Source organism: Astyanax mexicanus, chromosome 5 (assembly GCF_023375975.1).
Source record: "Astyanax mexicanus isolate ESR-SI-001 chromosome 5, AstMex3_surface, whole genome shotgun sequence".
Classification (NCBI taxonomy): Eukaryota; Metazoa; Chordata; class Actinopteri; order Characiformes; family Acestrorhamphidae; genus Astyanax; species Astyanax mexicanus.
The window spans coordinates 25,058,712-25,083,718 of record NC_064412.1 but is presented as its reverse complement, the minus strand read 5'-3'; the positions used below and the strand labels follow the sequence as shown (position 1 = coordinate 25,083,718).

At 36.1% G+C, this 25,007-nt stretch overlaps 3 protein-coding genes across 3 annotated transcripts in view; 1 reads left to right on the top strand and 2 right to left on the bottom strand.

Annotated features, from left to right (window-relative positions):
- Positions 1-25,007, top strand: part of LOC111195860 (G2/M phase-specific E3 ubiquitin-protein ligase-like) — a 675,934-nt gene that overhangs the window by 179,270 nt on the left and 471,657 nt on the right. The window lies entirely within an intron of this gene.
- On the bottom strand, positions 1,709-9,458 carry phb2b (prohibitin 2b). The gene is made up of 10 exons (XM_007248243.3): positions 9,336-9,458; positions 7,775-7,904; positions 7,031-7,115; positions 6,346-6,425; positions 5,808-5,992; positions 5,297-5,426; positions 5,107-5,210; positions 4,786-4,863; positions 4,547-4,623; positions 1,709-2,261 (listed from the first exon to the last, which is right to left on the bottom strand). Exons 1-10 carry the CDS (start codon positions 9,354-9,356, stop codon positions 2,240-2,242), a joined length of 912 nt encoding a protein of 303 aa, XP_007248305.3. The 5' UTR covers positions 9,357-9,458; the 3' UTR covers positions 1,709-2,239.
- pde6d (phosphodiesterase 6D, cGMP-specific, rod, delta) lies at positions 11,537-17,681 on the bottom strand. Its single transcript, XM_007248241.3, has 5 exons — positions 17,410-17,681; positions 13,292-13,380; positions 12,526-12,651; positions 12,168-12,273; positions 11,537-12,069 (listed from the first exon to the last, which is right to left on the bottom strand). Exons 1-5 carry the CDS (start codon positions 17,457-17,459, stop codon positions 11,988-11,990), a joined length of 453 nt encoding a protein of 150 aa, XP_007248303.1. The 5' UTR covers positions 17,460-17,681; the 3' UTR covers positions 11,537-11,987.

The following is a 25,007-nucleotide window of genomic DNA, read 5'->3' as shown; positions in this document are numbered from 1 at the left end:
TATGAATTAAACTAACAAATTGTTAATGCAGGCAAAACATGAATCAATAAATACAGTGACTGACAGGATCTTGTGAGGGCCAAATAATCCACAGGCCCATCTTCTTACGTCCACAAAGGGCTTAATATGATCTAATTATATCAAGTCAACAGAGATTAATCTAAGAGCTTTAATGGAACCCCATGATGATCCATCAAAATGTGCAGGTAGTCAGCAATTCCTGCCTTCATCCACTTAGCAGAGGCATGTTTACTTCCTGAACTGTTGTGACTGTCAATGAGACAATACAACTGAATAAATGCATTCAAATTATAGATATAAAGAAGTCATATGCCTACTGCATACTGTAAATGTATAAAAAGGCAACAGAAGACTAGCCTTTATTACTTGAATCACCCAAATGACTGAGGTGGAGAGTGACCCATCTAAACAATAAGTACTTTAGGGCAGGGCAATATGACAAAATGTCATCATAAAGTGATATATTTGTTATTGTGATAAATTGTGTTTTATTTTTAGCATATACTGTAGAGGATTTCATCATTGCTGAAGAAAATACAGATCACAATTAACCTGCACATTTTATTGCAGAAAAAGAAATGAGTGCTTTTTAATTTAATGTGCAGCACATTTTATAAATAAAAACTTTAACTGTAGCATTTAATTAGATTTTTGTTTTAGAATCTGTCGCTACCAATGCAGTATTTATTTGAGTGTAAAATGATACCAATTCTGAATCATGAAAGTGTTTTCATATATTGTGATACAATATTTTACATATATCGTTCATCTTTAACAGAAGTATTGTTATTTTGTGTTACTTTACCCTTTAACTTCACTACATTTTAAACTCAAATATCTTACTTTAAAAATACACAACACATTATGCCAAATCTCACATAACGTAAAAAATAAAGCAACACAAAGCAAGCACACTAATCAAGGTTTAAAGTTAACTTTGTTTAGAACATGTTTTGGTCTTTTGAACATCCAGTGAAAATACAAAGTTCATAAAAGGTACATTTTGTTTGTGCCTACATTAATGATGGAATATAAGTAATAAAATAATATTAAAGAAGTGAATATTAAGTAACTTTGTGATCATGTGTTTAAAGCAAAAACGTATATTTTTATACTTGTAACAAAGTTGCAAATAATTAAACTGAAACTCAAGTAAACGTTTTTGTACTGTCAATTACAGTCAAATGATTATTTGTATGCGTGCACACGATAGAGAGAGAGAGAGAGAGAGAGAGAGAGAAAGCAAGCAAAGAAAAAGAATGAATACAAAGTATGTTTTTGTGACTATAAGCAGCTAAACAAAAGCAGCAAGAAAAAGGTACAAGGCAGGACATGAAATTTAGATACAGACTGGTAAAGAAAAAAATTGAAAATTTCTTTCATTACACAATTACCAGTGGTAATCTTATCTTTTCATTTGCATGAAATAAATTTTTTTACCCATATAAAGCTAACAGAACTATTTATTAGTCTTTTTAAATGTGCAAGTGTTTACCAGCCAATGTTATATTTCATAGTTATTATTATTATTATTATTATTATTAATTATATATATATATATATATATATATATATATATATATATATATATATATATATATATATATATATATATATATTATTATTATTATTATAATACAAATACAACAATGCTTTAAAGAAGACATGATGGATTGAAAAGCACACATTTTGAAATAGAAAAGGCTTTATTTTGCAATCCTTCCACAGCTAAGTCACAAACACCACCTGATGTGCCATAGCAGCTCTGAAAAAAGCTATTGGTCATTCATGGATGGATTATTCATTTTTTCTGTCTGTCTTGTTCTCATCAATTATCACTAAAAGAGAAATCACCTTTCATGCCAACAGTAACAATCAGCCAAAATGAAGGGATATAATTAAATAAAGATTTCCATAACAGATCTGAATGTCGCATAGAATCTACAACCAGTCTGTTTTTATGTACAGCAGCATACTTCATCTGAATGAAAAGAACATAAGATTGAATAGCGAATGCATTGACAAAGTGAACTTGACAAATGTGTGAGCAGAATCAATCAGGGTTACTACTAGAAATATACAACAGCCATTCAGGATCTTTCCTGTGTTGGTAAGCCTTTCTGAAGTATAATCAGAAACTGGCACCTTAAGAACATGGACAGAGCAGTTCTGTGAACAGACCCTCACACACACAGAAGGAGAGCACTCTATGAACAAGTTACTTCTTTCCAAGTGACAAGCTGCAAGATAAACACAATTACAAAATGTGTTAAAACAATGTTAACAGGATGAGTTCAAAGCATTAAGATTTTTCTTTACCAAATTGTCACAGGATTAAGAATGTAAGCAGAACATTTTCCACAACTTTACAAAGCACTGTCATCCAAACATACAAACAAGATATAATTTGCTAATCTTACATTTTTCTTTATATATTTCAGTATCTCACCACCACAGCTAACATTGACCACCAGCCTTTATCAGGTAGAACCCTACTGGCCAATGAGTAAACGAGGGAGGATCAAAGCATTCAATGGCAGGAACCAAGAAGGCTGCCAGAGGGAGGACTGCTTTCAAACAATGTTCCTTGTTTTCAGTTGTGCTTAAATTAAATATATTATGTTAGGACTATTTAAGTTTGGATATTGCACAACCCCTTTAATTTAATATAGTATAACTTTCAGTATTAGACATGCTTTGTTTTTGGGCATTTTACCCATAGATCCTAACTCTGTGTCACCTGGGGCTTCAGTCAATTTAACCTCTAATAAAACAAACAGGTAAAAATGGCATGCCTATACAGACCCTGTTTTTTGTTAGGGTAGAGGGTAGGACCCAAGATTAAATATAGCATTGAATCAAACCATAGTAGATACCTAAAGTTTGACTAGAATTAGAATTTATTATTATAAAGCAGGAAAGAGTGGTTATGTATTGATCTGTTTCTTTCTTTAATGCCATCCAGTTTGATCCTTCCAGAGTGGTACTAGAGAACACAGCAGTTCCTCTAAATGCTTATGTAGATATAATTATGTATACTCTATAGGGGTGTAAGAAAATATCGATACACTTGAATATTGCGATATTACGTTTCGCGATACTGTATCGATTCTCAAAACCGCTGTATCGATTTTTTTATTAAGTGTGTTTTTATTAAACTCCCGTCAGCTAGATGGCAGACAGTAGTTACTTTTGTGTTGTTTATTCACCCGGCCGCAAGGTGGCAGTGCTGTGATCTAACTTGATCCATTCGGTGCCTCCAGTACACTGCAAGTAAGTACAGCTGCATTAGCATTAGCACCCCGCTGGCGATGGCAGAATCTAAACGCGTTAGGCTGGCTCCTGGGGTGTACATAGCTGAAGTGTGGGCTCATTTTGGCTTCCACAATGAAGAAGGCAGAGTGTTTAAAACTGTTGAAAAAAGTGGCATGATTTTGGATGCTACAGGACCTGTTATTAAGTGTAATGGAGCTCCCACCGTTCTGATTGTTTACAAATTAAACTTTTTTCACTTTGATTAAATTAGGTTGTATGAGGTTTTTTTTAAAGTATCGTGATATATCGCATTGTAACCCCTGTATCGTGATACGCATCGTATCGCCAGGTTGGTGCCAATACACAGCCCTAATACTCTACTGTTTTCAAACATGCTTTCTTGAAAAGGCAACTTATCAACACAGTCTGAATCAAAACACTAACCAGACTAAACATATTTAGAGAAAATGAGAAATGGCTGAAGTAATAAAGATGCAGAGCTTTCAGACCTCAAACAATGCAAATAAACAAGTTCATAAAGTTTTAAGAGTTCAGAAATCTATATTTGCTGGAATAAACCTGGTTTTTAATCACAGTTTTCATGCATCTAGGCATGTTCTCCTCCACCATTCGTACATACTGCTTTTGGATAACTTTATGCCACTCCTGGTGCAAAAATTATAGCAGTTCAGCTTGGTTTGATGACTTGTGATCATTTGGCTTTCTCTTGATTGTATTCCAGAGGTTTTCAATTTTGTTAAAAGTGGTCTCATTTTTTCCAGACATAAATTACAATATGCCACAAAAGTGAGTACACCCCTCAAATTTTTGTAAATATTGACATTTTGATACAATGTCATTGTACAGCTTTCAGACCATATACTATTAGCTATTTATGTGAACCAAGCTCCACCCAGTAAAACTCTTAACTATTGAACATTTTGATACCTATATTTTTGGGATATTGCCCAATAAATAGTACAAAATTTGTTTTGAAAATTATGTTAAATATGGCAATGATGTGTGGGTGAAGCTAAAAACTTCCAGCGACTACTTGATACAGAAAACTTGACAAAATAAGCCATTCTAGGTGGCACAGTTGCTAAGATATTAACCCAAATGCAAAACATTGCTCTCTAGTGCCAACACCAGGCCAACCAAGGTCATTTTATTTAAACTCAGTAGGAGGTAAATTAGAATTCAGATTACTTATGGTTACTATTCTAAAGCCCTTTATATGAAAAAAAAAAGCAGGAGAAAGAAAACTTACTTGTTAAAAGAGTCATCCTGAAGGTTCATTACTAGACTATCTGCATTCAGGTACACTTTGTTCTGGGAGGCTGCAACCTGCAAAACAAAACTTATCTTGTAAGTCAATACAGACATCAAACACAAAATGGTGTCAGTCACTAGTTACGTTTCAGACAAATGAACATAGGAAAATGCTTTCCTATTTTTAGACAAAAAACATGAACAAACTACTGTAAGTAAAAAGACCTAAGCACATACCGTTTTGGCGATATTTTGAGCTGCTCGGATCCTTCTGAGTTTTAGATATCCAGGATTTTTTGTTACCGCCTCTCCTAACTACAGAACAAAAACAAGAAGCTGGTAAGTAAAAATCATCAACATTGGGTCACATAAATAAACAGCAAGCTAGAATTAAGAAACCCAAACTGATTATTTATATATATATATATATATATATATATATATATATATATATATAACATAAACATAACATAAAAAAAATATCTGAAACTTTTTTACAAGTTGGGATGTATCAGTTTGCATCTCTGGGTTACATGATAGCAGCAAAAGCATTCATACCATTTTAGCTGCTTCAGCTTCTCCTTCAGCCTGGATAATCTTCTGCTTCTGTTCTTGTTTGGCTTTCTCAACAAAGAACTGAGCTCTCTGGGCCTCCTGCTGGGCTGGAGGAAAACATGTCATTAATGCACAGGCAGTCATTAACAGGTAAGCACTACATGCGCGCACACACACCAGATTTGATACCTACCAACTTGTTTGGCCTCCACAGCAGCTGTATACTCTCTACTGAAGCTCAACTCTGTAATGGCCACATCATCGAGAATGATGTTGAAATCTTTAGCTCGTTCAAACAGTTCCCGACGAATCAGCAAAGAAACCTGCTCACACACATTTTGCACAAGATCAGCCGAAGATATAAATATTCTATATTTATTTTATATTACTGTATCACTAATTTTACATTAGAGGTAAAATTCAGTTGGAAACATAAGTGCTGCACAGTGTAATCAATATTTTATCAGGAAAATAAAAATCAGGACTATAAAAAGTCATAAAACATCTCTAAAACAGATATTTAGAATATGTCATATTATCTAAGATGCTCTCTTTAAACTAAATTATATTTTACATTTTTTGTTACTGATATTTTCTCTCCCACTAAAAGAGATCAGGAAGGGACAGAAAAAATACTGTTAAAAATGTGCCCTTGTGCTTTCTTGTTTTGTTTTTACAAATGTGTACTAAATAGCTGATTTTACCTGAGCTCTTTGTGTAAGGAGCTGGGACGCATTGAATTTGGCCACTACACTCTTCAGGACCTCATTAACAATAGAGGGCAATACACGTTCATCATAGTCCTTCCCTAGATGCTGATACATATAAGGAAGGTTGGAGGCCACAGGTCGAGACAACACACGCAGTGCAATGTTCACCATCTGAAGATCTGAGACAAGACAGAAGAATAAAAATAAACACCAGGTTTCTTCCAGACCTATGAAACAATACTGTGCTCTTGATGCCCTTGATTATAAAGAATGATTGCTGTAAACAACTTACTGAGAGATAACCTACAGCACAAGACAGCCCTCCATAGTTTTAATTTACAAACTTAAGAAATGCCAAACAAATGTCAGTATACTTAGAAAGAATGTACTTTCAATAAAGACACTGGATAGCTTCCTTTGCTAATAATTGTCAGTTGAACTGGCATTTATTGTATGGGTCAACAATGGTAAAAGTAAAACAATGGAATAAGTCGTCCATCATGAGGATAGGTCTAGTAATTGAAACACTTACCTTTACTTCCAGTCAAAGAGGAAATCTTTCGTGGTTTTGCCCTAATATCATATATTATAGGGTACTGAATCCATGGTATCCTGTAAGAAAAGAAAATGTTCTAATAAATATGATAACTGATGGTATATTACATATGCAAATAAATTTTGGCTAACAAATTAATTAATTAACCAATAAAATTTGTTTTTTGAATAATTGTCAGTAAAGATGTGTTTAAAGCAGCAATAGCAGAGAGAATGCTGACTGTGTGGAACCATTAACTTTTTGAGGAACGCTAGACTGATAAGACTGTAAATTTATTGAAAATTAATTGAACCCAAATTTCTAATTTCTAAGCGCCAAATGAGCAACTCCAGTATCATGGACCAAAACAATGCTGTGTGCTATGTCCTTTATAATAATTGTTTATTTAATAAATCATTAATTAATTGTGGTCCTTATTTAAGTTTATATTGAACAAATCTACCCTATTATGGCAAGATTATTGCAACGAAAAGATCCAAATGTATAGCTTAAAATAAAAAAAAACTTCACTGTCTTACATGAACAGCGGTTCTCTGTTAACAGATACACGTAGAATGTAATCCTTGTACATGTTTAGGCTGTACAGTGCATGTTTAAGAGCAGCAAAATGACTGACAATTAAACTGTAGTTTAAACCGTTGGCATCTCTTAAAATTCCTACCTGAAGTGAAGTCCCTCAGACAGAACCGTGTCCATCTGCATTCCACCAACTCTGTTAAAGACGATCGCTCGCTGACCACCCTCCACTGCAAGAACAACACTGACAGTAAACTACAAAGCATTCAAATCATTTTAGAAACCCAAGGACATTTTACAATCACGTTTACACACAGCCATTTGCACTCAGCACTCATCCACAAACACATCAGTGAAAAGCGGCAGTCAGTTGCACACAGCATACACTCAAATAGAAAGGACAGTCAACCTTTCGGACTGCATTCGGCACTGTGGAGCTGACCCAAGACAGAGTGCTAATTAAAAATTCAGTTATACACACACAGGCTTACCAGGAAAATTCAGAGTATCCATTTTTTTCTGGACAGTTTAGAGTATCCAATTTACCCAATTTCCATACTTTCGGACTGTGGGAGAAAAACAGAGCCCCCGGAGGAAACGCAGACAGACAAAAGAAGCTCATAAAAACTCCTCCCAAACAGGGACTTGAACCCAAGTCTCCAGTGCTGGAGTCTCCACAACTTGACCCCTGACCTTGAGGACAACCTTAAGGTACTGTATGTATAAACAGTCTTTTCTCATATACTACCTGTGTACTTTCAAAGTTCTTAGTGCCTCATTTTAAATGTCAGTTTAAATGTCATTGGCTTTTCACACCGGACAAGTTAGAAATAATACCCTAGAGATACCCTAGATCATTGCCAGGTGTACAGTACAATAGCTACAGTACCTGTATATGTGGCCTCCTTGACTCCATAGGCAAGTGCACCAGCACCAATCAATAACTTCAATCCAAGCCCTGCGCCCTTTGAGCCCGAGGACATGCGACTGGAAATGTCCCTCAGCAGCTGAAGAAACTTCTGCAAATGAAAATCAGAACATGCATCATTTTCTCAAATATACTAGTGCATCTTAAAACTAGAATATAATTGAAAAGTTACTTTATTTCAGTAATTCAGTTTTAAATGTGAAACTCATTATATAGATGTTTTACACACAAAGTGATCTATTTTTTATTGTTGATTATGGCTTACAACAAATGAAAACCCAAAAATTAGTGTCTCAGAAAATAAAAATATTATATAAGACTTACTTGATTTTTTGGCTGTGTGAGTAGTGTGCCAAGTCCTGCTGGAAAATGAAATCCGCATCTCCATAAAAGTTGTCAGCAGAGGTAATCATGAAGTGCTGTAAGATTTTCTGGTACACAGAGCGCCGACTTTGGACTTTTGTACCAGCAGATGACCTAGCTCTTCAAACCATCACTGATCATCATTAAATTTTGCATTTCATTTAGAAATCAAGGGACCAGAGTCTGGATGAAGAGTGGAGAGACACACAGTCCAAACTGCTTGAGGTCTAGTGTGAAGTTTCTACAATCAGTGATGGTCTGGAAAGCAATGTCATCTGCTGGTGTTGGTACACTGTTATATCAAGTCCAAAGACAGTGCGGTGTTCTCCTGGAAAATCTTACAACACTGCTGACAACTTTTATGGAGATGCGAATATAATTTTCCAACAGGACTTGGCACACTGCCCACACTGCCAAAAGTAACAATTGGTCTATATAATACTTCAATTTTCTGAGGTTAGAATTTGGCATTTGACCTAGACAGCCATAGGCAGGTTAGTTACCGTTTTCTAACCAGCCAGATGTTTCACACTGGAAGCGTCGAGTCTACAGCGCCACCTTTCGAAAACACGCAAACCAAGTTCATACAAAATGTATAGAAATGTCCCTGTGCCTTCTATAACCTACCTACCTAACCTAGCCATATTGCTATATACAAATTCTACACTGTCACGAATATAAAAAACACAGCTAAAAAAACTGAACCAGACAGCAGCATTATGGTTAAACCTGTAAACTCTACCCTAAAAATCCCCTGTCATTTAGTAACTGATAACACGCGCTAGGTGAAGTTCAGCAGAGGCTTGTAGGTTAGCTGAAGCTGGGAGTCACGCAGCAGAAATCTGTGACAGTGACCTGTGAACGCCACAATCATCTCAGAAATTGTTCTAATGAACTTATTAACTGTACACTTCCCGTTAAATAACACCGCCGCTAACGCTATCTATCTATCAGTGGATAAGTTACTATAACGTCAGTTAGGTTAGCTAAGCTAGCCGGAGCCGAGTCAGGAGGACCGGGGCACATGTTTTATGAGCTTCAGTAATAAAAACGCAAAGCGCTGTTATTAAATGCTGTTAAATAAACACAGCGGCCTTCATGCGGAGCTCTTTCACACCACGACCTTCTTCAGTAAACACAATATTCAGAATTTACTCACGCTGGGCTCTTTATTCGCCATGCTCGCTCACAGACAGCCAAGGTCGCCGCGGACCAACTTCCGCTCGGACGCAGAGCTTGCTGGGATTTGTAGTCTTTTCCCTGACTTTCAATACACACTTACCTAAATAAGAGGCAGACGTTTTGTCAATGTTCTGCCTGATATTACAGAAGGTGCATTAAGTATTTACATTAACTATTCAGGTATAGATACTAGGGTTTAAAAATAACGTTACTTATTTTTACTTAAGAAAAAAGTACTGGTTTTAAAACTACTGAGTATAAAAGTAAAAGTAATGTAAGAGAACCCTTTTAGACCCTGCGTCAATTACAATAGACATTATCATTTTTTTTTTAAATGTTTTGTTGCACAGAACACTAATTGAGACTTGTTCATCAGAAAAGATAAAAAAACAAGCCAATGAAACAGTAACTGAACCGCGCTAACTGTACTGAAAAAAATAATCAGCAACATTAGGCAAGTCAGCACTACAGAACAAATGAAGCAAAGTAATTCCTAAATTAGAACACTTTTATCATGATTAGGCATACAAATTATATTTATAGATTTTATATTAGGATAGTAGTGTCTTATTACAGACAGATAACAGCACTTTTTTTATTCTTTTTTTCTAATTCAGGTCTGAAAGGGTTAACAGGGTATACAGATAGTTGTGTAAAAATGTAAAGAGTACATGTAAAAAGTCTAAAAACGATTTACGTCAGTATAGATTACCAAATTTTCTATTTAAGTGAGATAAAGCAGGATTTGTAGTTTGTTACTTGACACCTCTGAATATTTCTATTCAAGCATTACATATAAAGGTTTCATGTTTGATTAGAAGCATTTCTGTGTTGATTCCTGTTGCTGGGATCTGTGGAGTAGCGAGTGGACAGGCAGCTTCTCGAAGTGTCCTGTAGGAGTCTCCAAATCCCTTAAAGTTTTTAGAATGTGCAGTAACTAAGAATGTGAAGTAAATAAGAAGTAACTTATTTTACTGCAGACAAAATGTATTTTGTATCATCTACACATGTGGCCTGTATAAGGCCAAAGCCAAATAAGAGGTTAAATTATGGTTGTATTGTATTACACGCTTAAATGTTGATAATAGAAAAAAAAAACCTTTAAACAACCTTTATTTATCATTGCTGAATGCTGATTATACATATTTTTGCTATCTGGTTTGGGATTTGCTTTATTTTTAAAGGCATACAAGCAAAATACTTTGATATTGGTTTTGTTTCTTTATAAAGCATTAGCTCAATAAATATGAGATGTTAGCACTTTCCTGGATGTGAACTTGAACACTGCTTTCAAACACTCCCAAAATAGGACTAGAACAGTTTAGTTAACACGTGCCTAAAATAAATTTTAAACGGTCATGGAATATAGGCCTGTTACATGGCAGAACTACATCACTGTAAACAAGAACTTTTTTTTAAAGTGGTTATACACTTTCTGACAAAATAAAAACAAAAAAATGTACCCAAAATTTTGACATGCGGTTACATCTCGGGCAGATAAGGATATTTTTACAGGTGTGGTCTGTTCAGACACTGGGTCTTGTCACAAGAATGCTGCTGTGTAAAATGGCTCTCAGAGCCTACTTTTGGGTAGTGTATCCTGCCATTGCTGGGGAGCAACACACTGATACAAATGCTAGATCTGGAGAGCCATAACACACGACAGTAAGTCACTCCTAGTAGTGATATGAGGGACAGTCTATGACAGCTCTGTGATATGCATAGGACATCCTGTGGTCAGGTTTCCTCTCATGGCAGGCCTTTCATCTGGCTTTGTTAGCAAGATAAAGCTCATGCACCCACAATGTGGACCAGAAATGTCAGACTGCAACAATTTCTTTGGCAAGGTCCTGGATTTATCACCAGTGAGCATTTATGGGTCCAGTTTGGTTGCCCGTTTCAAAAACCTACGAGTGTGAGGAATCCACAGACCTAGCTGCAACATGTTTGGGCAAATCTGCCATATGATGCCATGTGTACGCTGTATGCCTTTATGCCCAACTATATCTCATCTTATATCTAGGCTAGAGGCAGCCCAATAGTGTCCCAGAAGCTCCTTTAAAATTGGAAAGTTTCCATTAAAAAAAAACGAATATAACTATCTCTCATATATGTACGTATATAAAAATGTATTTGAGTTCTAAAACACAGACCAGCATAAAAGAAAAAAGGTACCACTCAAGGATATCAATATTTTAATATTTTAAACTGTCTATCTTACAGTGTTGCTAGAAAAAAAAAACAAAAGCAATCAAACAAAAAAAAACACAATTTCAGCAACCACAAAAACCCAGAGCAAATGTTTAAAAACAGAAGACAAGGTAGCAGTGTACAACGCATGATACAATTTGATAAAAGAGTGGGAGGAGAGAAAAAAATGTACAAATGTAATAATTTACATAGTCAGGTTGTGATGGGCATCAATGCGTTTATATACAAGTCCTTATCTGCCATCATATTGGAATGACCGTTTGACCTGAAATTTGTTTTGCTCAAGTTGTTCCCTTTAGTGCCGCTGTCACGGTGCCACAGAAATGCTCATTATGCAGAGTGTCCTCTGGCCATAAAAAAAATGTGCAGGCATGTGTGCATCCTACTGAATGACAGATAAAAAAAAAAAAAAAGAACCTCAGACGTAGAAAAGTCGTACCCGGGAGGTGCTGACATGAAGCTCATCATCATAGAACTTGGTCTCTATAACAACATTACCACTATAAAAGACAAAAAAGAGAACAATTAGGGAATGGGCAGTAGAAAGAATAGAGATACTTATTTAACATGACTAGACGTGCATTTAAAAACATCTTACGTTAACACATTAGCAGGCATCATCTGTGACTCTGGTGCTGCCTCTATCAAAGACTGCCATGTGTTGGTGGAATTAGGTATCACAAAGCCAAATTCAAAGAACCACTCTGTGGGGAGAGGGGATACAATAAATGGTTACACCCAAAAAGTACACAGAACAACTTATAAACTTAAAACAAAAAAATTCTAAGACATTATAAACATATAGGTATATGTGTAAAATATGTTATTAAATACTTTTTTATTAACTGTAAAAACTGCAGTATAAATTGTGTACTGAATAATGTATAATGTATAATGTATAATTTGGAGTACGGAAAGATAAGAATGTATGCATGATAAGAAATAGTGGTCCCAACCTTCTAGACACTGGCCTTTGAAGAGCACTTTTTGTTCCAGGCGGAATTTTTCCAGTTTTTCTGATGAGGAGAAATTCAGTTCTCTAGAGACAGCTTTACATTTCAGAATCTTCTTGGGAACTCGAGCTGAAAAGGACAAACGTGTTACACTTTTTGCACAGATTCACAAGTGTATTCATGTTCTTACATAACCCATCTACATGTAAAGTGTGTTAAATGTCCTCAGCCCACTGAGAACAAAGTTTAATTTTTAACACTACTTACAAATATCATTTTTCCTTTTTGCATGAAAACACAGCAGTTATACTACCGCTATAATGGTTTGGTTATACCACTGTTGTAACAATGTTAAGTCTTTATAATAGTGGATTTCATCGCTATCCAATGAAAAACAAATCTCTCCATTTTTGTCAATTTTTACTTTACTATATAATTTAAACACACAAACTATTCACAAACTGTTACAGTGTATCAATATTTATTGATGACTGCACCAACAGAATGTCTCCAAAGTTAAAAAAGAAAGAAACTCTTTTACCTTTGAAAGTTTTAGAAGAAGAAGTTTTTACTTTTCACTTGTAAAGTTGCTGTTTTGGAGACTTGTTTTTCATTGGACAGCAAATATATGCATAACATAGATCCACAAAGACCATTCAGTCTGCAGCTAAAGCCTCTAAAAGCTTAAGTAAAACCTTAGGTGAACTGCTGTCCTTAGAAAATAGAGCCAACAGCTTTGAACACAGTTGACACAGTGGAGCATTCATACCTTCATGTTCTACACCAGGAACCGAGAGATCTTCAGTACCCTGCCAGAGAACCTTCCCCGTCTCTGCATCCCTCAGGTTCATCCAGTTTCTGCAGATTAAGGTTAAGGCTACTAAAATCTGAGAGAAAAGCCTTCCATATTTAAAAAAATGTTCAGCAAATAAAATAAACACTGTTTAAAAAGTCCAAAAATACAAGATACAATGTATCAAGATACAACACAGCATTATATCAGATTAGCTATTTTAGAGCTTTTCTTACTTAGTTGTTACATCACATTAACTGTAAAATGTGCTTAAAACTCCACAAACAGTCTCAAGCATCACAGCAAATGTCAGCCTCACGCTTCTTTAGTAAAACCCTTACGGAAGTAAAACACATAAAAACAATGATAATCTTCTTTGCTTCAAGTCACAGACATCTGACCTCTTGATCTTCAGACCACCTGTGTCTTGTCTAGTCCTGTCCTTGAGGTACACAAACACAGTGGTCTGTCAGTGCCAGGCCACAACACAAACCCCCACCATAGTAACCACTCACCAAGGGACCCACATTACCACATACTACACTCAACACTACAAATGATGTTGCTAGCAAGAGTTCTTTAAGAGATGCCAAAGGAAAATATTTTGGTTCCATAAAGAACCAAAAATGATGAGGAAGAAAAAGCTTTTTAATAGGTCAAGGACCTAATTTTTTATAGGGGTGGAGGATATGCTAAAAAAAATGCATAACAATGCTTTTCTATGATACACAATATTTAGCTCAAGAGACACAATAGCACTCAAAATGCACCATTAGTGACGGATCCTTAAAAAACTCAACTATTCAAATACCACCCTAAACTGAGTACAGTGATTTTTATTTAAAATGTCATATTATACATTCAATTAAAATAATGAAATGTGCAGTTTTGTCAGCGTTTTTCAACAATACAGTCCCCTATATTCTTTAAAAAGGTTATTGTCAATTTGATGAGAAATAATACAATACAATAAAATAGTGTCCTATTGTCCATATCTAGTTCTTTATGCAACCAAAAACAGTTCCTCTATGGCACTGCTCAAATAACCTTTGGTAGCACCTCTTTTGTTATGGTTCATACTATGTGTACACCACATGATGCAAACTCACCCACACTGCCTTACAAAAAAAATCTATAAAGTTGACTCACAGTAAGTTGCTTTTTTAAGTAGGATTTAGAGCATCCCTCAATCACTATCAAGAGTACTTTTATTCAATATTATACTATAACCATTAATTCAGACTTTATAAAACTAAAACAAATTATAAAAAACATAAGTGAGAGCACAATTAAGACACAGCACTATATTGATTATCAGGAAGTTTCAATTAAAAACATATGCTCTAACTGGGTCCGTTGATGATGGATTGGGCCATAGCACTAGAGATTAGTGGTGACAGGTGTCTTCAGGATCACACCAGCTGTGTATACCAGTGATGCACAGTGAGAGTCGCAGGGGAGAAACCCTTTAACTCACAAACAATGACACAGTCATGCTAATTAGTCCCAAGGCTACACTGCTTTTACGGAAGTCACATGCATTTTTAAAATGTTACCCACTGTTTCAAATCTGCCATTTGCAATTCGGTGTTGGCCTTGCAAAAAAATAAGGTACCAGCTTAAAAAAACGTTCTAAATGTCAGTAGACTGTCTCTGATCATTCAGTGGCAGTTTCCAGTGAGATGTTCTAACCTAAATCAAACCAAAAAAGAAAAGTTTGAATAGGGAGTTTGAATGGTATCCATCTGCATCTGAATACTAATTCCCACATATTAGTTTTTAACATATCTATGTTTTCACACACTTAAGATACATTAAGGAAAAGTCTCTACACAGTGAGCACTGGTCTTGGCTCTGGGGGTGTGTGCACTTATATCCTCATGAGCATGTGTGCTTTGGTGCTTCTCCAAAGGGAGGCTACTTTATGCACTGCATTCACCCCTGAGGCTCACAGCCAGAGAATCACAGATACAAAACAGTACAATATTCCAAACAAACAGGCCCACTTAGATATTAGATATTGGGATAATTGTTTACAATTTACAGCACATTTAAAGCCACAAGGGGATTCAGTGTTACGTTTAGGCAGTGTAGCTACAGCAGAGTTGATTATTATACATTAACATTCATTTTACAGTGTTGGCAATTTACAATAATTAAGAAACAGATGTATTACCATTTAGAGTAATCATGTAGGTATTTAAATACAGCAAAAAAATAACAAAAAGACTCCTGACACTAGTATGAATTCTTGCTGGCTTTGACTGGTTTGATATCTAAAGCTCATTAAGCTTCCATTACTAAGTTATAACCTACACAAATATGACATTAATTAGCCTTCTATAAATATGTCTATAGGTAAGGCAAATATTTGAAAGATTTAAAGCCATTACTGTAATGAGACTTTGAGAACCACCCGGCACAGGCAGGGATGCGAGTAGCATAAGGCAAATCCCTGCCCTTGCAAATAAAGGATTTAAGAATTACCAGCCTGTAAGATACACCCTTACCTTCCCAAAGAAGGTCACACTCATAATCAACTGCAAATTACAACATCAGCAAATGACTCTAAAAAAACACAATGCCACATCAGGATACCTCTACAGGCCCTTTCAACAGGTTAAATGAATCCAACCTACCCTTCGTGACGGCTACAGTATGGCGGTAGGCTGTGCAGGTGTGATTATTCTTGTCGGACTTACTGAGCCAATTTTAGGAGCAGCAGGCAACGTTATGTAAACCAAGTAGCCAGCAGAGACACTCTTACAGTGGGGTCATTTCACTAGTTAATGCACTTTGATCCCACAAACATCTAGCAACCTCCTAAAATCTTCCTAAATATGACCTGCTACACAGTCTGGAGCCTGTCAGACATGTCTGCATTTAAATAAACTAGTGAAAAATCAGATTTGAGCAACATTTTAGATTACACTGTGAAGGAAGTGTAGTGTAATAAAGATGCAGACCAAGTAGCCCTAGCTCAAAAAACAAAAGCAATTTAAATACGTGATTTATAGCTGACATTCTGCACGCCTACAGACATATATGGAAATATCCCGCAAAACAGAACAAATTATCAGTTTACTAAAAGCTAAAGATTGACTGTAACACCTCACTACCAGGTTACCACACGTAACACCCCCTGTAACATCAATCAGTAACGTTAGGAAACTGGGCAATTTGTAAACCACAAAAAAAAGACGTCTAGTGTACTTTTATATATATTGCACTTATCAGTTGGTAACGAAAGTTATACATTAGCTAGCTAACCTAACTAGCTGTTAGCTAATTTATACAAACAGTACTACTACTCACCGGTACTACTAGTCTGATAAACTAGTTAGCTAACCTAGTTTAGCCAGCCTAACAAACTAATGTACTCTTATCTGCAAAATAGACCTGGTGCCAGTAAAGCTAGCTAGCCTTACATAGAATATAAGTTAGTGTGCTAGCATGCTGCTGCAAAGACATAAACTTTCGTTTTAAATACAATTACAATAATAATACAAAAAGTAATAAAATATATAATAATAAGCCATAATAAAGAATATAAAGTTTGTTAAAATTATGAGTTAGCTAACTAGCTATAACACACTTTCTTTAACAGATAGCTAGGTTAACTAAGTTAGCTAATGGTTATAGAATTAAAAAAATATTATGTACAGCTATCACCAATATTTAAAATAAATTAGTAGCTGCACACTACAAAATTAAAAAGGCTTAAATTGGCTGTGATAATAGGTTAAGTATTAACACTGGTTATTCGCTGCCGATTAAGAATAAAAATATAAAAACAAATTTTGGCTAGCTATACAGTTAGTTATAGTTAGTTAACTAAGATTGCTAACGCTAGCTAATTATTAGCCAGCTACCTTGCAAACGTTAGTTACTCGGCTCTCTAATCCTGCTAACGGAAAAGCATCGCTATAACCAGCTAGCTTAGGTTCTATGGCTAAAAAACGTTAGATAAGAAAACACGCTTCATTTCTTAAACGAAATGAAACGTTTAGCTAAACAGTGTTAATCTGGTCACTGAATGTTATTCTGGAAGCTGAAGGCTAATCTGGCGCTGTTGCCTCAAGTTTAAAGGATACAGTTTAAAGCCCTTCAGGATCTCCTTCGCCCTGTCTTCATCCGAAGACATCGTTCCGAAAATCGTCCGATTCACTGAATGGAAAAATAAAAAAAATAAAACAGAACAGAAAGCAGCAGTCCACTAGCTAAAATATTCGACTCGCTGTAGCGGGTTAACCTGGTTATTAGGTGAACTGGCTAGCGGAATACCACACTTTACAACACACAGCGCTGCTTTTAATCTGAACAGATTCGCCTCGGCTGCTGCTCCTCCAGCCTACTGTAAATAGATTTTCGGCGGAGATTGATTGACAGCAGAATCGCCCTACTACCGTGCGCGTCTCAGACGAAACTACACAAACGGACCAATCAGGATGAAGAATGCGGCACTTGGGGCGGGGCTTGATTGGTTGACAAGGGACGCGTCACCGATGGCAACTAGAAAGGTCCTTTGGATGCGAGCTACGGCGTCTCGAGTGGATCAAGCGGAGCTGTGTTATCAGTTACACAGTTCGCCTGGGTCTGGAAGTGATGGCTGAAGCAGAATACGACCAAACGTTAAATTTGCGTTAACTTTCCATCGCTAATGCACTGAAACAACGTTAATCTCGATTTTACGACTAAAGATCTCGACTAAATGTTATGGTTTTATATATATGGTTTGTATTAAATTTTAATTACATTACATATGTGTATCTTGTTTGTATTCTGTTCCTATAATCAGTACTGTGGTCTTGCACAATAAAAAGACACATTTAAATAATAATTATTTTAGTATTAATATTATTATTTGTGTAAAGCACACTTCACCTAAAAGTAAATGTAGATACAGAGCTCCAACCATTCAAAACCTTTAAATGAAAGTTGAATCAGTGTCAGAATTTCCGCATTAACTGATGGACATAGGGAAATGTCAAATAAAGGTTGTTTTTTTCCATCATCAACCTTAAAAAAATTAAATGTATAAAAATAACCTTTATTTAATGTTGTATAATATCAGGGTATGCACAAACATAAGACATTTGTGGTCAATGTTAATAAAGTAAACCCTTCTAAAAAAAAAAAAAGCTTAAAAAATACATACCCTGGTTATGCTAGTCAAGGAGATAGTCTACCAGCATAGTCTATGTTTTTTCTCTTGATGACCAGCTGGTTTTAAGCTGGATTTTGTTTATGTTAACAGTCAAAATTTTTGGGATCTTTTGGGGATTTTCTTAAAAGGACCCACTTAAACTTATACAACCTTCTACCTTCATCCCTTCCTTTGTTGGAATGTTGAGCGGTGGAACCATGCTGGAGCTCCCCATCCAATATCTTTAGGATGAGATGGAGTGGAGTTTGTGATCCAGAACTAATCATCACGGTCACCTGACCTAACTGAAATTAAACATGCAAAGACTCAAATATTTATGTAAACACAAAAGTGTGTGCTTATAAATGTGACACTGAACAATCTGTCTGTCACAGTTATTGACTCAGACAATATTTGCTGATGGATCAATGATCTGTCATGACAATGGTAAAAAGGTCACTCCACAAATACAACACAATTTTGTTTAAAAATAGGAACTTCTGAAAATCTACAGCTGTACTGATGTGGGCTGAGTTCTTGTATACATTTATGTCAAATACTGCAGACCTGTAATAATAGATTATGTCCATGGAGTGGTGCTGCATTACAAGAGAAAAAAAATACTATTTAGACATAAATACTTTTTTTTATTTAGTCAATTTGGGCCTGCAGACTACAGGCTACCTCAGGGTCACTGCATTTTTCGTACACGTATTCATTACATATACATTCAAGTACACACATTTGTTTAATATGTATTTGTCCCACCCTGCAGCTGGGCTGATTAGGCCTGGAGTTTGCACAGGTTGGTGATATCCGGCTTAAAACACACCTAATTCAACAAATCCATTGATTAACACATTCTCAAGTTTTCATGATGAACTAAGCTTGCATTTTTGTTCTTGACAGTGTTCAGAGAACATAAAACACAGCAGATTTGCCAGGGATAAATCAACACTGTTGTGTTAAATTAACATTTATCTAGTCAAATTCTAATGCTTACAGTGTTGATTTAACACGGGCAGACAAGCTCCTTTGCATAAAAACTGTGTGTAAACTGAGAACTATAAAGGAACCTGAAAGGTAAAAATGCATGAATAAATAAATGTCTAAAGCAGTGCTGAAGAACACTCTTCACTTTCTTTCATCTGTAGGTTTATGCTGAGTAAATAAATGAGTCCTAAATAGTTTTATTAAATTACTCTAAATTACTCTTATTAAAGGGATTCTGAAAGCTTTTTTTTTTTCATTTCCGTGACATTTAAACTTTATTAAAAGGTTTACAGTTGTCCTTAAAATGACAATTAAATGTATTGATGCTCTAAAGAACTACATGGTTTATTCTATGGTACTTGTCCAAATAACACTTTATACACCTTAACTGTTAAAAAAATAAGTTTTCCTGAGTAAAGAGGAGACAAAATATTCTAATAAATGGAATCAAACATATTTATTCTAAAACAGCTTCTGGTAGGTCTTTCCAGAATTTATTCTTACCATGACAGCTTTTGCTGATTACTTGTGTAACAACGGTGCTGCTAATGACATTGATTCGAGATCTACTGCCAACATGAAGATATCAGAACAGCAAACTTAGTCTTTATCTGCTTATTCACACATCATTAAAATTTAAAATTAAAGAATGCTGGTGAGCTAAAAGAGAACGAGACCTTGATATAATAAAGCCCTTGATACTTTTGAGCATGCTGGGTGCAAAAACACATTCTCAGCAAAAAAAAACATTTTATTAAAACAAATTATTTCTTTTTTGTTTTACAAAATGTATCTCAGTTAAAATAAAAAAAGGCTGTCCTTGTACATCTACATGCGATTCTAAGTTCTGTAGAAAATACCGTTTGGCACCGTGTCTATCAGTGTGTGGTCAGAGCAGCTGTTACAAGAGAGAGACCATTACAAAAAACCTCAAAAAGCAGCCAAACAAGCTTGATGATTTTTTATGATCTCAGGACAGAATCAGTGAAAAGGCAATTTGTCTTAAGAAACAGAAGAAATGAGATTCATTAAAAGCCCTATCAATGATTTTTTCTAAGTGGAAAAAATGCATTTTATTAGATCATATTAGATTAGATTAATGGAAAAAGTGCTGCTTTATTGGCATAAACTGGATAACGTAGACAGTTTTGTTTGAGATTTAAGAACCAGGAACCAGATTTAGGGAGTTCAAGTGAAGAAGAAATACAAAAACAAGTGATCCTATAAGATCATATCACTAGAGACTCCATACCTCCAGTTCTGTGTAATCCTAATATAAAGTACCAGATATTGGGTTAGGCATTGCTAGATTTAGTTTAAAAGAATATTAAGCATAAAAAGTGTAAATAGCATTTTTAGTTAGAGTCAGTTATGTCAGACAGATCTGGGTACATTTCTACAATCTTAAATCAGAAAATTTCTAGTAAAAATACAGTATTTCTGACGGTATAAACTCAAAATATTAAATTCTTTGAATGATAATTGGTGAATGAAGGCTATGGTCATTGGAGCCGCAATCAATACCTTTAGAACAACTGTGTAGTGTCTTTTTTTCATTTATAGTACTTGTATCATGCAATATAGGGTGAGAAATGTAAGTTAATACAGGGGAACTCTTGATTCATCTCTGGTTCATCTCTGTTACATGTAGCAGTAGACTGATTTACCCCTGTGCAAGAATACACTGCAATTCTAACAGATTTATTCCATTATTCCAACTGCTGAAAGTATTCTTAATTATATTGTGTTTTTCGGGGAAGGCATTGCATCTGATTGTAGTCCTTAATATACAGGTTTGTATAGTCATGTCTGGTCTTAATTCTTTAAATGGCTTTGTTTAAAAGTGTTATGATCACTCTAACTTCTGATATCACCCTTAATCAAACAGTCAGTGCAGGAGAATAAATCAGGTGCTAGATAAATTGTTGATGTAAATTGTTGTCATGAACAATAATTGGGCATAATATTTACTTTGGACTGAAGTAGACTATTGGTCCAATTAAGATTGTTCAAAGTGTTAGTTAACATAATAAGCTTAATATTCCTATACAAGTTCAAGTGTCTAATAAATGTCTAAACAAAGTTGAGCCTCTCTCTTCAATTTATTTTTCCCAGTGCCACTGGGTGAGGCTATGCTCTTTCAGGAGGAACGGGGTATAATATATGGTCAACTGGAAGGGCTTTGGTCTAAAGAAACAGAGCTGGAAAGGATCCAGGTTTCCTGCAAAGAATGTCCTACATCCAGGGTTGTGTAAGCATTAGAAACGCACTCCCTGACCTAGAGGTCACATCAGGCATTGTCTGCCTTATCCTTTCACTGGTTACAGTTGTGTCCAAGCCAGAGATCATCCCTGATAACTTCACTATCTTCAGTCCAGTGCAACAACAGCTCTGGTTGGTCAAGTTAAGATGCTTTTGGAAAAGTGGGTGGTGGTCCACAAGGTTGTCTTCATTCCTTGGCCACACTGGGGGTACCATTACACCTTCTGGTTCTTAACATCTTGTCACTGTTGTATGCTCCCCATTAGTCGTTCTTGGACAGCTCTCCCACTCTTTATCACCTGAGTTCTAATCTGTGTTATTTATGTACATTTGTTTTTGGTTCTTGGATTGCTCTTTCAATATTAAAGATTATGTTAAATTTCCTCACAACAGCAAGAGAGGAGGGTTAAAGAGACACTAAACCCTAAATCATATTTTTTCATTAAAAGCTAAAATGTGTTTCTTTGAAGTAATGCAACATACCTGTCCTGCTTAAATGCCTTTATTGTGGTAATTTCTGCCTCTGCAGCACCCTCTCAGATTCAACTGTGATAGGTGTAGATGATGTGTCTGAGTATTTTGGTATGCAGACACATACAATATGCAGATCAGTCAATCAATAATACCGCCCCCCCTGCTGACGTCCAACCATTTGCGCCTCATCAGAGGCACACTGCTGCTGCTGCAGCTCAGCCAATCAGCTTTCCCCATGCCCTGCCTCTAAACACATACATCACTCAGTGCCCCTCCCAAACTACACCTCCCATTTTTCTTTAGCTTTTTTCAAATGGAGGGAGTCTTTTTTTAAATCTTTCAGCAGCAGTGAAAGATACCAGTGAGAGGGGCAATCCTGTTTCTCATTTGTACCCCAGTCACTGCTAGACCTTAGTTCAGGGGTGTCAAACTCATTTTGGCCGAGGGCCACATTGGCATATTGGCTGTCCTCCGAGGGCCAGATGTAACTTATAAATATAAGAAAATGTAACCAAATGTAATGTAATGTAATGTAAATGTAAATGAATGTAATTACTCCTTAATGTTAAATAACTCTCAATATATTATTTATTCAATCAAATATTACAGTTGCATGGAAAAAATGTTTGCTTGTTGCTCTATTAACATAAATCCTGTTATGAAATCCAAAAACTCCATCAATCAAGAACCAAACTATACAAGTGAATAGAAATGACATAAAATACAAGTTATATTAACTTTGATCAAAACGTTTGATACTGAAAAGAGGCTTAATAAATATAAAATCAAAAATTGTGAGCTGTGACAGATTTAGCATTTCCTCATCCAACCACTAGTGGGAGCTGCAGCAGCACAAGCCCACAGTCTTTACTGAGTCAGAGCTACAGCCCAGCCACGGGCTACAGGACTCAGCTGAGCCAGTCTGGAGCGTTTTTAAAATTTTAAGTTCTTCTGTGTATGAAATAAAATAACCCCACTAACCGGATAATACAGCTCTCTACAGTTCATATTTCAGCCCAAGCAGCTAACAGCAGCAGTTTAGAGCAGCCATCCCGGAGTCACTGCTCGGATTACATTATAAACAGGTCAGTTAGCGCGCTGCTAACCTCAGGATGTTTATAACTACGGAGTTTAGTGGACACACCACGGCTGCAAGGTTAGACTGTTGAAGAAATCAGTAAAGGCTGGTTAGATAAGTGATTCACCTCCTCGTCCTTTGCTGAGGTGAAACTGCGACTAGCGATGTCACAGTGATGTTTATTAACCTCATTAAAACAGATTTGATCAGCTATTGTCTTATAAATATTTACACATAATTTATATCTCTTCTAAAAAGCGTTTATTTTCGTCAGTAACACAAAATGCATACCGGTCTTTCGCCTTGAAGCACAGCCGTCCGTCTGCATCAACTTTTCTTTTTCTGGATATTATGGGATAAACATGTCTCAATTCCACCCGCGAAGTTACACCTTCCCTCCGGCAGGGTTTCCACATCAATGACTACACTGCCGTGTAGTGGCAGTAAGCCGTAACTTTGCGGGTAATACAATCGACAAGCATTGTGGGAAATGTATTTTTTGGTCAAAGAACGCTTCTGACCTATTTATTATAGACACTAAAATTTTACAAGCTCTCGCGGGCCACATAAAAAGACGTGGCGGGCCACATTTGGCCCACGGGCCTTGTGTTTGACACATGTGCCTTAGTTAAATGTATCTTTCCCAAAGGAAGGAGTAATGCAGTAATTATTTAGCATCTTCCACCCATAATTTGTCGATTACAGGGAGCCTTAGGTAAAATAATGTTACTGTAGCACCATTTAATGTCAAAATGCAATGGATATTGCAATTTGAAACAAACAAATCAATACGTCTGTGGGTTTCATTGGTCACTTGTTAGGGCTGCACAATATATCGATATTGCATCACTATCGCGATATGTCACATCGCAGGACGTGCAAGGCAATTAAATCAAACACGTCAGTGTTTTGATTCTTGACACAAGAAGTAGATACACAGCGTTGTCTCTGTATCTGTCTAAGTGACAGGCTGCTGCCTGAGAAGTGCGAGGGGGAGGGGCAGCACAGTTTTGCACAGATATTTCCAGTTACAGCTGAATTCACACTTTTAATTCCAGAAAAAGGCTCCTATACACCTTTTAAAAATCAATTTAAATGTCTGATTAAAGGGCTAATTACTGTTGTTTTTCTCTTGTTTTAAGTACTCGGCGCTGACTCACTCTTGATCGGTCCCGACTTAAGACTGCACTTGTGTGGAGGTGAAGCTGGTAAAGTCATGGCCCCTGATTGTTTAATATTGCAACATATAGCTTTGAAAAAAGAACATTTGCAATGTAAATTTTTTCGAATATCGTGCAGCCCTATCACTTGTGCATTGCAGGTTTTTCTTATAACCATCTGCTTTGACAAATCTCTGTTTGGAGAAACACTTAAAAAGAATAAGGGACACCCTACCCCAAGGCATGAATGCACATATATGGAGGGGTAGGGCTTAATAGTAGGGGCAGGAGGTGAAATGGGATTAGGCCAAAGACTGAGAGTTTCAAAACTGTCTCAGATACTATTCATAACTATAGAAGTTACTGACTGCATTGTCTCCCTGACACACACACACTTACAGGCATATATGAGCTCACTGTTCAAACATGTAGCTTTTCTTGCCACACACACACACACACACACACACACACACACACACACACACGCTTTCTTCACCCTTTAATTTGGCTGAGGGCCAAGTGCAAGTGGGTGAGAGCACGAAAATGGGGAGAGAGTTTATTGGAGACTGTTGCTCACAT